Source organism: Mytilus galloprovincialis, chromosome 12 (genome assembly GCF_965363235.1).
Source record: "Mytilus galloprovincialis chromosome 12, xbMytGall1.hap1.1, whole genome shotgun sequence".
In the NCBI taxonomy this organism is placed as follows: domain Eukaryota; kingdom Metazoa; phylum Mollusca; class Bivalvia; order Mytilida; family Mytilidae; genus Mytilus; species Mytilus galloprovincialis.
This window is the reverse complement of record NC_134849.1, coordinates 44,556,389-44,573,964: the sequence shown is the minus strand read 5'-3', so window position 1 is coordinate 44,573,964 and position 17,576 is coordinate 44,556,389. Positions and strand designations below refer to the sequence as shown.

The 17,576-nt window shown below is 30.3% G+C and overlaps 1 protein-coding gene across 5 annotated transcripts in view; it reads right to left on the bottom strand.

Moving 5' to 3' along the window:
• Window positions 1-17,576, bottom strand: part of LOC143053882 (oxidation resistance protein 1-like) — a 59,695-nt gene that overhangs the window by 32,716 nt on the left and 9,403 nt on the right. For 3 of the 5 annotated variants that reach the window (XR_012971496.1, XM_076226671.1, XM_076226672.1), the window contains exons 3-6: window positions 11,850-11,905; window positions 11,018-11,131; window positions 9,790-9,962; window positions 8,023-8,130 (exon numbers count right to left, since the gene is read on the bottom strand). Coding sequence is in view for 4 of the 5 variants with exons in the window: in XM_076226671.1 (XP_076082786.1) it covers window positions 8,023-8,130; window positions 9,790-9,962; window positions 11,018-11,131; window positions 11,850-11,905 (451 nt within the window). In the remaining variant the exon portion in view is untranslated. Of the gene's footprint in view, window positions 1-3,600; window positions 3,661-8,022; window positions 8,131-9,789; window positions 9,963-11,017; window positions 11,132-11,849; window positions 11,906-17,576 lie in introns of those variants that run through there. The other 2 variants (XM_076226673.1, XM_076226674.1) reach the window with 2 other exon arrangements.

Below are 17,576 nucleotides of genomic sequence, written 5' to 3'. Positions count from 1 at the left end.
GTTTGTAAACATCTGGACTACACACAACCAGGGATGGGGTAATTGAAAATGTAATGGTAATTAAGTGTAATGCATTACAATTTTCCATGTAATTGAATGTAATGTGTAATTGAGCATTTTTTTAATTACTTGTACATGTAATGGTAATTTAATTAATTACAATGAAAAAAGCATGTAATGCTCAATTACTTTTGAATTACATTTCAATTACATGTACTTTTATGGTGTTAATGATAAGGATTAATGTTTAATAATATAAATTGTAAAATATATTTATTTTTCAAATATTGATATCACATATATACTTTCTGTAATTTATTCTAAAAATTTTATATTACTTTTTTAAGTTATTTGACCAACATAATAATTTAAAACAATCAATACAATACTCATTTTGCAATAGCAGTTACTGTCTATGTTTTATTCAAAATGAAGCAAGCAGGGGCGATTCCAGTTATTTTTAAAAAGGTGGCGTGTTCCAACCATATGTCCCCATTTAAAAGCATTGATTGTGTCAAAAAAATGAAGGTTTTATTATTTCAATATGCTAACAACTTTTTCCTTGCAGGTTCAGATGACTCCAAAAATTAGGAAAATCCTGTAAATGTTTGAAAACACATTCTTCAGACTCATTCCCAGCTACAAATAAGAGTTGCACTCATACATAGGCACATTTTTTGGTAACATGTTCACCGTGGCCTATATATATATATATATAAACAGACAACAGTGAAATACATCTATTAGCAGTCCTGTGTTATCCTGATCAAGTAAAAGGTAATCAAATAAGCAAGACTCCTTTTGCACCAGATGACCAACTTAGAGGCAGCATAAAAACAAGATGGTCGGCATGATAAACAAACATTCTTAACAAGATTCTTTATTACTGCTGTTTTTTCTAAACTGCTCAATGTTTGACTTCACATTCAGTCTAACTTTACAAAAAGTACGATCACTTATAGTTGTAAATTGATGCTGGCTACAAACTTTACAAACAGTCAGAAGTTTTTTGGGGTGTTACATAATAACTTCAAGTAGTTCCTTATATGAACCAACATAAGTACATGCACTGTATTACCTTTAAGCCATCTCTCCTCCCCCTTCCAATGTATCCTAGTATTTACATCCAAACTTGCGAGTCAACCGTGTTTAAGTCACATAACAATACCACAAATAAGATTTCCAATTTTTTTTTATCTCGAAAAAAGTTCAAATATTGAACAAACTGTCAAATATCTCTAACACCAATCTATAATCTTTTTTCAAATTTCTGTTTTGCATGTATAAGTACATTTATTGTTAACAACATGTAACAGATTGGAATCAGTGTCTCTCTTTGTGGTAAAACTCAAACAATGTACAAGGTTAAAAATAAGTGAGTTATACATTGAAAGTAATCTGTAAAAAAAATTCAAGGCATTCTTTCAATTTTATTTCTTGTAACAAATTGATATACTATTTTAAAAGTTAACAGTTTATATCTAACATGGGTTAATTTAAACATCCTCAGATTTTAAATGTTTCCCTTTGAGCGTTCCTGATGAAGGTAAATCCAGAAAAGTGCTTCGGACGCATGAAATTATTAAACGTGTTGTTTCAATTTTTTTATAGTCATGCAGCTGGTCAATAGCAGGTCAACTAAATGCTTTTTACAAAGAATCTGAAACTTAAACACTATGAAGACTTTAACATTGTTCATAGTGACAAAGACAGCTTTACATCTGCTGGGAAAGCTGAAGAATATATGGCAGAATTTTTTCTTTGTCTACAAAGTTTCTTATAAATGGTGAAAAAATAAGTCAATATAAATTTATGACAATTGCAGAAGTCATCATCACTTACTTTTTACAAATGATATATTACAGAGGTGGATTTAGGGGGGAGAGGGACCTGACCCCCCTTTCTTGAAAAAATTGGTTGATTATATAATTACATAGGGAATCAATAAAGCATGACTGGGACAGCTCTCATAAAAATATCTTGGATCTTCCACTTTATCTGATGAAAACTTTCATTATCTTAGTCTATTGACAATGCATTGATAATGAGGTCAAAAGTACCGGTAGGTAAAAACTGTAATATGACATTAGCAAGAATTTTAGAAGTCCCCAACTATAACTAGATCTAAAAAAAACTCATCATAGATACCAGGATTAAAGTTGGTACAGCAGACGTCAGTTTTGTCTACACAAAACTCACCAGTGACTTGGGAAACAAAAGGCCTCAGGTGAGCAACCAGAACAATAATCATTTGTAATTTCAAACTTAGGCACCATGTATAGGTTTAATTTCCAAAGGATGGCTAGACATTTGCAAAGAAAACGTTCATTTTTATGAAATTGTCTTTATACCCAAGTTATAAATTGTGTACAACTCAGCAACAAATAAATAAAATAAGTTAGTCTTAATTATTATACCATACCAATGTACTATTGGATGTAAAATTCGGTTTGTTGATCATGACTATCTTTTAAAGGCAAGATTAATAACCGAAAGGTCAGGATCAAATAAATTGGAAAATAACATTGATATATATGAAGACTAAGTTTAACTTAACAAGATAACATTATTTAGGATAACTTTCAATAATGCCAAAAAATAAGATATTTCCACCGGTTTATTACCTCAGAAGAGAATGAGGCGTGCATGATCTACAAATCATTGCTCAGCCCAATTGTAGATAAGGCAAATTTTAAAGTTTATATTCCTCTATGGGAAATAAAAAAATATTTGAATCAAAGGTGCATGAAGTTTTGTGAAAGTTTCATCAAAAGAAACTTAACCTGATTCTAAGCACAAGAGCTAGACTTATGATTATAAAATGTCTTGCAAAGTCCATGTTTTGCAATGGGAAACCCCAAAACAAAACAGAATGTTTAATCACAATGCCATTAGGTATTATTTTCTTAAATCATGGACATATACTCATGAAAGAATGAAAAAAATATTTGAAGATTCAAGATTTAATAGTGACTAATCCGAAGTTTTGCAGGCTTATATATGTGTAGAAAAATGTTTATATAGTTCGATTAACGGCACAGTGCATAATTTCACAACCAGTTTATATTTATTATAGTAATGAAGCAGGCATTAATGTGGTTGTTGTGTCCCTTTATATTATTTTTTTCATACTTTCGTTAGTATGTCCAATTTATTTGACCATGTGATCCATAATCTTGCAGATTAAACAGGTGTCAAGTGACAACATAGATTCTGGATCAAGTGACCACATAGCCTGTGGGTCAATTGACCACATAATCTCTGGGTCAAGTGACCACATAGCCTCTAATTCAAGCCACCACACTACCTCTTGGACAAGTGACCTTACAAGGCAAACTTTTACATCCATTAGGGTGCACTTGCATTACAATAAAAACAAATTTGTAACTTAAAAAAAAAGCACAGACGAGGAAATACTGACATCACGTATGCCATGTGTATAAACTTTTTATACCTGACTTTGTATAAAAGTGACAAAGAAGCAGTATACATCACTTGTTTTAAAGGTCATTTAATAAAAATAATATACAACAATTAAAACTGACAAGAATGCATTTTTTTTTACAAATCAAAATGAAATCAAGTCAAATGTACACAAACCTGTAAAATTTCATAATTTCTTTCTCCAGTTATGAATTTTATCATGTTTAAGGCAATGCAACATGTGTGATTCTATATTTAGGCATTATTTCCTTTGTAAATTCCGGCAATCCTATCAAGGCTATCCAAACGTAAAAGGTAAGTTATGTGTTGAGAATTATGTAAAACATGTTCATTTCAATGCATTCTTTATTATGGCTTTATTTTAAAATCTACAAATTTCCAGCAGTTATTCATGGAAATAGTTCCTTTTTGAAAATGTTTAACATACATCAGTTTTTAAAACAGTACAAAGACTTAATTGGTGTATAGAATTTATAATACAAACCAATGCAGAAAATAGCCTGCTTAAATTTTAAACAAATAATCATGATTACCTTTTTCATAATACATTTGTACCATAATACCATAAGATGTACCCTTATATGCAGTTAGTAATTATTTTAAAAACTCAGGTAAAACAATTGTGTACTGTAATATCAGCAGTCAAAAAAAATCCTTGATTTGCCTTAAATATAAAGGTTACTAAGTTACTTAACATATTTTATCAATGGGCTTTTCCTTATACAGTAAAATCTGTCTTTAGTGAAACTTTAAAATCAAATCATAAACAAATATCAAATTATAACCAAGGTTTTGTAAGAATTTTTATTTTTGATTTTATTTACAAAATTCATTTTCAAGGAAACACCTGTTCAAAATCAATACAACAGGTTTAGATCAAGATACTTATTTTTTCTCAGTACAGTATTATTTCAAAGGGAATAATGCATTAATTAAAGCCAGAATACATTAATTAACCAAATTAGTATTAGTTGATTTATATTTAAATCCAGTGGCAAATATTTCATGCATATTGAAGACTAGAAAAAATTATCGATTTATACAACAGGCTGAGAGAATGGAAATGAATGAATCATTTTAAAAATTCTGTCAAGCATTTCAGTTCATTTTGTTTTAAGTTCAGTTCATAAAGGTTAAACAACATTCTTTTTATGTTTTATGACAGGTGATTTATTGAAATCAATATTAATTTATAAAATAAAAATCTGGCATAAAAACTTTTGATAACAGGAATTAAATTTCAAAAGTTGTTTAAATGTTTTTTTCAGGGTTCAGTTAAAAAAAATTCACTGTAAAATAGTATAGTATTTTTTTTAATTCAACACCATCCAGGAAGTGACACATGAGTGACTACAAATGGTATATCCAATTACCCAACCTTCACCTGGTTTTATAACTTCCTTGATCATTACCTGGATATGTTAAGGAATTCATTGAAGTACATCTTTTATCATTAATAGGGATTGTATATACAGTACAGGTGCTCTTAGCATAAACAAATCTTATAGATAACCTAAAATTATGTCAAATATACTAAAATGTTCATAATGTTCAAGTATTTTTCTCCGAAGTTTTTTTTTGGTAAAAAAGATCAGCAAAGCCAGACAGACACTGAATATTAAATAAAGCACTACTAAACTTTAGTCTGGGTCTAATATTGAAGTATAAAAGGTCATTTGTGGAATATTTTTTTTAACATATAATCAACATTTTTCCCCCTTTTATAAACTTAATAGTTTACAGACTTAATCTTATTTTATAGAAAACAACTATTTTGTCAGAACTTTTAAAACTTTAAAACTTCATACCTGCCTGCAAGCATAAGTATTTTTAACAACAGAAAATAAAACAAGTTGTTTTAAATTAATCTAGTCAGCTAATGGATGAGAAATTTCTCAAGTCAATTATGGTTAACGGTTTAAATAATAATTTTGTATATTTCATGATCACTTAAAATGGACAAAATTTTCCCAACCCTAATAGTTCAGATAAATTTATATGAAAGCCATACATTTAAACTTGTATGTGAAATGTCACAAAAAGGTCCATGTTGAAAGTAGCACAAAACTTGTTATTGTTGATGCTTAAAAATGTTTTTCAAGGTTTGTGACTTCTGAATGTGACAGTGAGAAAAACAACCCTGTTCCCGACCTTGCTAGGGCTGTATAGGCGGTCAAGGTCATTAAAACTTCCATCATCATCACCTGTTTTCATAATCACCAAAAATGGTGAGAAACCACAGGCACTTCTCTCACAATGTTTCCCCCTCTATAAACCTTGTATTAAGGTGTATAAGGGGGGGGGGGATCTGAGACAAGTGCCTGTGTGAGAAACAACTCTGGCAGCTCAAAACAGGAGAAGACTTTGACTTAAACAGAACAGCTGAATAGATGTCATCCTTGACTATAAAGAGCAGCTAGACCTGATATTGGAATATTGTTACAAATGAAAACTAATGAAAATATTGATTATTCTTCAATGAAATATTAATATAATAAACAATATATCAGTCTATTGACTATTCCTTACAATTAAATGGAGGAATGAAAGAATTTTAATCATGAACAGCAGATATAATATTGCCCTTGTGATATTTCCTTTAAGGTTAAATTTTCATCCATGGATATCTCTTAAGGATATCTTTCAATCTTGAAGCCTCTTTTCTAAAAAAATCTTTAAATAGCAAACAAGAATGTGTCCATAGTACACAGATACCCCACCACACTGTCATTTCTATGTTCAGTAGACCCCAAGACTGCGGTCAAAACTTTCAATTTGGCATTAAAATAAGAAAGATCATATCATAGGAACATGTGTGCTAAGTTTCAAGTTGATTGGACTTCAACTTCATCAAAAACTATCTAGACCAAAAACTCTAAGCTGAAGCGGAACAGAAGAACAGATGAACGGAAACACAGACCAAAAAACATAATGCCCTAGTTGGGCATAAAAAGAAACTCTACAAAAGCATTTAAAAATTTGGATTGAAAAAAATAACTGTTAAGTTTAATATAAAGCTTGAAGGAACCTCTTTACACATATCTTTATATTACAATTGGTCATGAAAATGATCTGTATCTTATTCCCTACCTGTCCTAAAAGGTGTTGTTTTCTTAATCAGTTTTTCAGATAAGAACTATTAAACACCCAGATTATGATCATTCCTATGTTTTCAAGGTTAATAAAATCAGATTAATAAACTATTATCCTAACCACTTTTCTGCATTCTGTAATATGTATATATAGGACCTCGTATATATTTGTTTTTTTATTTGCAAGCACTATTAGAGGAGGCCTATCAATGACATTAAAGGCTCAATAATTTTTTTATCTGGTCATTTGGTCTAGACAAGGTATCATTTGTCTAGCACTGAAAATTGCTATAATATTAACAATTTGAGAAAAACAATCCAATATGTAGGAATTAAGCTAATCAGAAAGACAAAGAGTTGTAAGATATTTCTCTACCTACATGCTGTGGAAATATGTATTGACTTGGGTGTTCTTACATTTATTTTTAATTTGCAAGCAATAAGAGGAGGCCTATAAGCCAAGGCTCTGTGTTGAAGGCCGTACCTTGACCTAAAATGGTTTACTTTTATAAATTGTGACTTGGATGGAGAGTTGTCTCTCATTGGCACTCATACCTCATCTTCTTATAATCTATATCTAACCTTTTTAATATTATTAAAAAGGCCAAATAAAAATATATGTGTGGTTCCAGTGACCCTACCTTCCCTACTTTTTTGTCTTGAAATTAGCCTACCCTAAAGATTTTATTGTCATTTTTCATTAAGCACTGTTAAAGTCAGAATGATGCTCCCATAGACTCAATGTAAAAAAAAAACATAAAATAAAAAAAAATCCCTACCTACCTACCCTAACTTTTTTTCAGATGTAACTGGAACCACACATACTATTTTATTTGGCCTAAGAAAGCATTTAGAGAAGACATTTCCCTGAAAGGACTCAAATATCATTTTTTTTCTATTAAAAGGCCTTTACAATGTACCATTTGTCTAGCATTGAAAATTGCTGTTGGAGGAAAACGCCCCAATACATAGGAATTAAGCTTATCAGAAAGACAAAGAGCTGTTAGACAATTTTCTCCTACCTGTTGAGGAAAAATATATCAAATTTGATGTTCTTAAACTATTTTTTAAATTTGAAAGCGATTAGAGGAGGCATATAACCTGAAAGACTCAATACCTTTTTTTTTCACTTGATCATTTGGTCTTTACATAGTATCATTTGTCTTTAACATGGAAAAATTGCAATTTAAGGAAAAAACGCTTCATTTACATAGGAATTAACTTCATTTACATAGGAATTAAGCTAATATACAAGACAAAGATCTGTTAGATAGTTTACTACCTATCAGTTTAGGGTATATATATATATATCAATTTCTGAAAGACTCAATACCTTTTTTTCTCACTTGGTCATTTAATTTGGTCTTTACATAGTATCATTTGTCTTTAACATGGAAAAATTGAAATTTAAGGAAAAAACGCTTCATTTACATAGGAATTAAGCTAATATACAAGACAAAGATCTGTTAGACAGTTTACTACCTACCTGCTGAGGGAATATATATTGACTTGTCAGTTTGTTAAGCTTCTTTAATTCCGATGGCGTTACATCGTAATGAGCTGCAATACTGGAAAGTGTGTCTGTGGCCTTCACCTACAAAATAATCGTGTAATGAATTTTTATAACAAAAAACTTTTATTCAGAAGACCATTTCTGTGAATAAATAGACTTTGGTCTAAATTCAATAACATACACAAATGTATATGTTTGAGCATATATATATATATATAGCTAAATAATTAGAAGTAAACTTACCTGATAGCATTTAAGTTTATCAACAAAATTCACATATTTTAGACAGGGACCTTTATAAATAATTCCAGTACACTGACAAGTTTTAGTTTAACAACATTCATGCATTTTTGTTTGATATTGTTCATGCAACTTATAAACTTGTACCTATGCCCTTTTTTGGCATAACTACATGTACTTCAAATACATTTATGCAAACAGATTACCATACTATTACATAATAAATAAATGTATCAGAATTTTTAATCTGGAACTGTAAATTTGTCAATAACAGTTCATATAATGAGGAGATTATAATACATTCAAACTGTCTGAGAATTATTATATCATAATACTAACTTTCCCGTGTTTAAATCAACCACATATATTTCATGCAGGGGAAGATCCATCCATTTTTAAAAGAGGGGATTCCCAACCTATTAGAAAGGGGCGGTTTCAAATATATGTTCCCTTTCAAATGCATTGATCATCCAAAAAGGAGTTCTAACCCTCGGAACCCTTCCACTGGATCTGCTACTGCTTTATGTGCCTGTCTCAAAATGAGTTGAATATGTTAAGTATGAAATACTATCTTTTGAGCAATAAATTAGATAAATAACTGTTTGATAATGTGCCTCAGGTGGAAGGTAACCACAGCAACTAAGGCCTAAAAAAAAAATTCAGTGTTTCCGGTAACATAATTTTGAAAAATAGGGTTGGTAGGTCGGAATTTTTTTTTTTTCACATTTTTTTTTTTACATTGTAAACGAAATCCCGAAAATTATCATGGTTTTTCCAAGTCCGGATCCGTAATTAGCTTCAAATACCAGAAGTCGACTAATTGCAATGTTTTTGAAGCACCTGCTGTGCAAATTTCTTGGATTTTAACCTATTTGAAATACCTTTTGACATTAATAAAATGTTTTACTGGCTTTCTGTGCCAGTAGAGGCAAGTTAGATAAATTATTATGTCAATTAACAGAAGCCTGTCAAAAACAGGGTCAGTTGATACCATTTTTAAAAATTTTTTTTGAAGATCCAATAAAAAAATTAGGGTCGGGGCTAAAAAACAGGGTTGTCGGGTTATTGGAAACTCAGATTTTTTTTTCTCGGCCTAAACAGAAATGGACAAACTTTCAGTTTTTGCTTATCCGACATCAATCTCTGATGCAAAAAAAGTTTCTTCTATGAAGCATATGAAAAAAATTGTAGTCCAAATACTGTATCTCAAGCCTATCAACACCGAGGTTGTGAGTTCAAATCCTGCATGTGACATTAATGTTAGACTCTAAATTTAATTGACTAAGATTTTAGATTTTCTATCGAAGTTTGTGGTTCTCTACGGGCACTCTGGTTTCCTCCACCAATAAAAACTGACCACTGTGAATTAGCCAATTATGATGAAAGTGGTGTTAAACACCAATTTATCAATTAATCAATACATCAAACATGTAATGATGAAAATATACAACCATAAGGATCAGTTTTTACTTACATCGTACACATACAGTTTTTACTTACATCATACACAAACGTTCCTTCTGGCTGAACCTTCTTCTTTGAACCAACACTGCCAGCCCTTTCTAACTTAACAGGAGCATATGATTGGTCAGGAGGTGATTCCTTCTTACTGGTATCCGCCTGTAAATTGGATTCATCTTGAAGAAACCAGTTGCTAGATATCTTTCCAGGGACTAGATAAATAAAAACACACAAATTAGTATATATGCTCATTAAATTTTTTGACATTTAAAGCAAGAAGGGAACTCTTCATATCTTACTGTATTTTTCAACTTCAAGTTGTATCTGGCCAAAAACATATTTGTCAAAATCTCAGATTTTATCTTCCCTTGAGTGGTTGATATTGTTTTTTCAATTATCTTGTGGCGTGCAATTGTTTGCTCTCTTAATTTGTTAAAAGCAAAATTATATTATGACATACATTCCCTAACTGTTCTCTGATTTTTTTCACTTGTGCCATCATTTTATAAAAGCAAGCATGACTTTAGCATGAGTTGTTAAATGAAATTTATAGCAAATATGCTTCAAAAAAACTTAAGCAGAGTTGGTGGAAGACTATTAAATTTTGTCATGCATATAATACTTTTTATGCAAACAGGTTCATTACTATTGTATTTATACACATGTTTATATCTATTACAAATGCATTTACATAATTTTAGTTGTTTAAGATAAAGGAAATGATTGCAAGGAGGGTGTCCTAGGGAAATGGTAAAATGTTTAAAAAAAATCTGAAGCACTTATATTAAAATAAACAATTCACATGTTTATATGTTGTACAAGTCTATTAAAAAAAAAATATGATCATTTGACCTTGATAATAATTTCATTGAAATTGTATTTCATCTACATATATAATTATGAAATCCTACTGGTACCAATTTTTTTCCAGAACCAGCTGCTTCAGTTGCATGTTGCAGGACAACAGTTATGCTTCTGCTGGTGCAACAGTTAGTTGTTGACCACCTACTTACATTTATTTTAATGAGTTATTAAAATTATTCACACACAAAAATATTGTTTCTTGTATTGAAATCAGAATAATTATATTAGGCTTAGGTAAAATAGAATCAAATCAAGATTTAATTCCCAATTTGGTAAAGCAAGGCAGAGGTATAAGGATTAAATTTCACAACACTATCTTGGGTTATTTTATTAATTTAAAAAGCTTTACAGCCCATCTTCACAGTGTGCTAAAGGTTAAATGTTAAGCCAAACTCTATTCTACCAGTCTTTGTTGTTTTCTTTGTTTTATTAGATAATGATCCTTTCTCTCCTGTGTCTATCAGCGGTTCGATTTCTGATTCACCATCATGGACATACCATGTAGTTGAAGACTTTCCTGAGGTCAAACATAATAAATATCAAATTGATTATCTCTCCTTATATACCCATGTGACCTGAAAGACTTTCATGAGGTCAAACATAATAAATGTCAAATTGATTATCTCCCCTTTTATACCATGTGACCTGGAAGACTTTCCTGAGGTCAAACATAATAAATATCAAATGAATTATCTCCCCTTACATACCATGTGGTGGAAGACTTTACTGAGGTCACATAATAAATAAAAAAAAAATGATTATCTCTCCTCTACTACCATGTGACCTGGAAGACTTTCCTGAGGTCAAACATAATAAATATCAAATTGATTATCTCCCCTTTTATACCATGTGACCTGGAAGACTTTCCTGAGGTCAGACCTAATTAATATCAAATTAATTATCTCCCCTTAATTCAAATTAAAACATTTTTCAACTCTCATATCTCTCTTGACTATTATATATCTTATGTATTAAAAGTGTTTTGTACACAAACTTTATGCAATTACAAAACTATATGTATTTTCTCCCCTGCTCTTTTTAAGTTAGGAACCACTTGAAATATACTTTCAAGGGATGAATTTTTTGTCAAACATAATTTACAAGTGATGTATTTTTTGTTTTATAAGACTAATTCACTATCGCAGAAAATAATCCCCCATAACAAAACATAATTTAAAAGACAAATTTATATTTTCTATATTTCTCAAATAGGAACATTAACAAAACAAACTAACCTGCATTGTTAGGGTTAACTGGCAAATTCTCATCACTGTGTGAACTCTTTGTGAACCTAAAACAAAAACATGAACCTTTGATTACGTGTTAAAACTTCCCAAAAAACAACGTATGCACTATGCAGAATGAGAACTTGTTGATCATGTCTACCAAGTTTTGAACCTAAGATAGCAGCTCGAGCTGAAGTTAGAAAAAAGACACACAAGGCAGTTCATTTCATAATTGCTGTGTGTCTAAAGGCCTTGCCTTACCCATGAAGGTTTTACATGCAATGTTTAGAGTTTCTTTAGATAGTAGTTAATCATAGTTTAAAACATTTAATAGATATGTTCTGGTTGTTCTCAGATTTACAAAGATTTTCGTTGGACTTGCATTTTTGCTACATGTAATGAAGTTAATGTACACTTAATGAATACATCTACAAAAATAGGAAATCATAAAGAATAAATCATTGCACAGTCCTCCAGAAAAATGACAAAAGATATCAGGGAAAATAAGTTGGTTGACAGAACACGATTGTACTAGTACTGTACATATTAAACTGAATTCTGTGTTTTAGCTTAAGAGTTGTCTCCCTTAGTCAAAATTACTAAATTGGAAACAAAATCAATAAAAAAAAAATGAAAATGAAAAGGATAATAAAAGTATACAAATGTAAAGTAACAACAAGGTTATAAATGCCCTGTACCAATGATGTTGGAGCCCTATATTTCTATAATTTAAGTGTCTGTCCACCCCTCCTTTTGTCTTTTAATTTATTTTGTAAACACAAGTTTCCAAAAGTTTAGAAACTATTGAAGAAACAAATTTATATAGTTTTTTTGTCTGGGCCTTATAAAGCAAACCATACAGTATTGTTTTATCTCATTGTTGAAGATGATACGGTTGCCTACAATTTCTTAAATCCACTTCATTTGATCTTTGGTGGATAGTTGTCTCATTGGCAATCATACCACATCATAATATTTGATATGTAAGTCTTCACTCTAGTTGGACTTTTGATGATGCTTGTTTGAAAAATTGAAAATTGAACTTTTTTGACTGAGTTGCAACAATTGCATCATTCAACTCTTCACAATGCCCTGAAACAAAGTTTAACCTAATAAAGTTTTAGGTTAAAACCTAAATAGGTTACTTAGGTCAATACAACTTGTGAATTCTGGTTTTCTGTTTTAAAAAAACAACATTTAAATAAGAACTGTACCTGCTACAGAAAATATTCATTGTGTCAAAGTTTCAGTCCTCATACAAATATGATAATAACATGCATATGTGACATTTTGTATAAGAAAATACATATGATGATTTCTCAATGCAATCTTATGTAGCCAGATGTTACCACTGTTAACATCCAATTATGCAAGCTGTAGACATAGTTTAATTGTTTTACATATTTATAACATAAAAACAAAAAATCTATTTTAGAGCTTTTCAATATTGAATTTCCTCTATTTCCCTGCATGAAGTTTAAAGGAGACTTTCACCTATAATATACCTTGCTGACACTTACCATTTGCTACTGGTACATACATGTGCACATGTACCTTTGTATATTAAATCAGAACTGTATACTCGATCATTACTATATTTGTGGCATGCCAAATTGTGTGGATTTTGTTGATACAGATGAAGCAAAAATAATATGTAAATATTCAAAAAGAACACTTTTTTGCATTTTTCAATATTAATATTTCAATAGTTGTACCTTCAATTCTTTTTCATGCATATTTCATTAATCTATCTTCAATATCTATTCATAAATACACCTAATCACGGAACCTTATAATTCTTTAGTAAATGTTAATTGTACAAAATATACATTTTCCCACATTGAAATTGTGATGCCTTGAAGTCAATGCAAAAGTATAACAAAACAAGTGCAAATGATTAACACAAGCACTTTTTCTTAAATGTAAGAGTTGTCTCCCCAAATAGTAATTTTCTTGTTATTGTATTTCCATGGCCATCATAACTAATAAATATAAGGACAAAATTCTTCACGAAGCTATCAACAATGCCTCTGGGATGGATCATCCATCTCTCACCTCTTAACATTTTTTCGTGGACAGTAAGGACAAATTATTCATGTTATCTAAATTTCACAGCCTGTTATTATATGTTACAGAAGACCAGCTCATTGAAGGTGGTAGACCTAGGTAAAGGGAAATAACTCTTAAAATCATCAGTACGTTTGTGTCAACCATTTTCAAAAACATATTCTAAGCTTCTAGGTTACATAGATTATTTTCAATCTGTTTCAGGTAAATGCTTAAAATACATTGGTGAACTTGACTTTTACAAACGCTTGACTGATTTAAAGATTTATCACCCTTAACCTAGGTCTACCTCCTTAATAAATAAAACAGGATCAATCAACATGCCATTCAACCACTTATACAAATTAATTTATTTAGAAGGAGAGATCATTCTTCTCTATTTTACATTATTGAATCTGACCGCTGTGACAATATTGGGAATATCAGAGATTACGCGATGAAAAAATGCAATTATAAATGTACTCTTATCTTTTCCCAGGAATATATTCAGCTTTCAATAATACAATACGGAACAGAATTTATCGTATTTATTTCTACAATACAATATAGACTGATAACATCGGATCATGCATTAGTCTTTTTATTCAGGAAATGTTTTCCAGGAAGAATGAAACACAGAGGAGTTCCCTGATTATTGTAATATTATAGACAGACGGATTGATTCATGGATGTTTGTCTGGATAAGGAGACTTTTGGCTCCAAGTTTATTTCAATTTAATTGCATTGAAATGTTGTTCAACAGTTTATTTCCCTTAATTTAATTTGTTGATTGCAAAAAAGGTTCATTTCTCAAATTCATCAACTAACAAATTATCACAACAGAAAATTTATAAATTTCAAGTTTTTACAATCGGAAATATAATGTCATTGCAAGCTTAAGGTAGAATATACAAAAATTCTATAAAATATGTAGGACAAGAGAATTTTCTTCATGATGAAAAATTTCCATTTTCATAAACTGGTCTAGAAGAGTCTGACCGCTGTGACAATATTGAGCATATCAGAGATTATGCGATGAAAAAATGCAATTATAGATGTACTCTCATCAATTCCAAGCTTTCAATAATACAATACAAAAAGGAATTTATTGCATTTATTTCTACAATACAATATAGACGGATAACATCTGATCATGCATTAGTCTTTTTTATTCAGGCAATGTTTTCCAGGAAGAGGACATACAAATGAACTCATTGGACTTCCCTGATTATTGTTATATAACAGACAGATGGATTGATTCATGAATGTTTGTCTGGATAAGGAGACATTTGACTCCAAGTTTGTTATAATTTAATTTCATTCAAAAGTTTATTTCAATTCAATTTCATTCAAATGTACAAACTTTCGATTATTTGTTTGAGATGTATTATATCAATAAATTTCCATTGATTTTGTTCATTGCATTAAAGGATCATTCATGAATTTATCACATTTCAAAATATTCTAAAAACAAATTCTCTCAACGAAAAATTAATAATTACAAGTCCTTACAATGAGAAATAAATATAATGTCAATGCAAGGTGCATTATACACAAATTCTGTTAAAAAAATTGTAAGAAAAGATAATTTCTCTTCTTAAGATTTTTCCCATTTTTCAAACTGGTCACTCAGGTTTTGACCCCTATCATTACTGACCATACTGACCCTCACAAATATATGATTTACAGCTTTGTAATAATCAGTACGATCTGTCAACAAGTTTTGATAGATGGCAAATCAAATTGTACAAGTGTGTTAACATCCATAGAGCTATGAGCATTCAGACTTAAATTGGATTTTCTCTAACTACAAAATATACATGCCTTGAATGTTTTTATACAGATTATTTTTTTTCTCATTTCAAAATTTCAAGAGGGAACACATATTTTATTAAACTATTTGTTGTCTAGTTGATGTACATGATGTAAATGTGACTGCTATTGATAATAAGAAATCATTTGAAAAGTCCTGAAAATATAAAAAAAGAAGATGTGGTATGATTGCCAATGAGATAAATATCCACAAAAGACCAAAATGACACAGACATTAACATCTATAGGTCACAGTACGGCCTTCATCAATGAGCAAAGCCCATACCGCATAGTCAGCTATAAAAGGCCCCAATAAGACAATGTAACACAATTCAAACGAGAAAACTAACGGCCTTATTTATGTAAAAAAATGAATGAAAAACAAATATGTAACACATAAACAAACGACAACCACTGAATTACAGGCTCCTGACTTGGGACAGGCACATACATAAATAATACATAAACAATGTGGCCGGGTTAAACATGTTAACCATGTGGCTTACAGAGGGTAAACTTTTTCCGTCTTGATCATCTCTCACAATGAATATATTTCTTTTGTGTTTATTTTTTACAGCATGAATTCATAAAAACATAAATATACTGAGTAAAAAAGTTTTGAAAGATATTTTTCAATTAGGGCACCTTATCTTAAACATTTCCAAAATTGTTAAAATTGGTTTTTATAAAAAGCTTTTGTAGAATAAAAATTGCAAGTTTTCTGTTTACTTTCTTTGCTACATTAATTTATCTATAATTATGATTTGTACTAAAGTGTATTTTTCAAAGATAAAATTTAAAACAATTGTAGCTACATGTAAACTTTTCTGCGGTAACTCAGTACATATAAACCATTCAAATCTACTACATGTATATCGCATAGAAACATCTAATGTACATTGAACAAAAAAGGAAGTAAAATTTCCACACCTTCATACAATGCAATATAAACAAAAGAAAGACATTAACACTACCGATCAATAACTAATTTTTAACAAAGTACCATGACCTTCCGTATCCCTATATTTATACGGATTTAGTTTGGTCAACATTAAATAGTAATTTTCTCCGACCCATGGTAACTGTACATTTACACCACTAGCATAGCTAGAATAAATGGCCTGTATCTTTCGCTACCATTAACATCCAAACAAAGGAATCAATATTAATATGATCACGGCTACATGATTGATAAACTGTTATTGTGATGTATAGATCTGACCGATATTATTCCTAATAAGACTGACCTTAAATTCATTAGGTGTAGATGTTCTTATGGTTCAGACGCATCCTTAACAAAATGAGCATCTTTATAAAACTTTTATTTGTTTCTGCAATGATGTCATACTGTAACAATGAGTGTTTAATAGGATCCTTGACGAAAAATTAACAACTTTATTACTTTTATTCATTTGACAGGAATTGTGGCACTCAATGACAGCATCCATAATGATATTAATCGTGAAAAAAATACTTGATAAAGAAATTCTTTCAAAGATGCACAACAGGGATATCAATTCCAAAAGTAACAAGAAACTAATTTTTGGCCTCTTTAATCTTTATAATGAATCGGAATGTTCAATAGTGAGCATGCAACAGCCAGTCAATTACATGTAGCAATTGCAATGAGGAATAAAGTCCAACTATCTGACAGGTTATTTACGTTTACATCTGGAACATGAATTCTCAAGAATTACGAGACCAGATTGGGGAATTTAACTGTCATATAAAAAGAAAAAGATTTTTGTTAAAGAGATGAGACCCCTGAAATTCAAAAAAAGAAGTACATATCTTCCACCATTTAAAAAATATTTAAATTTTATTAATAAATGAGAAGGATCATGTCTCCTTATCTCAGTGTAGAAAAATCATTTGTGA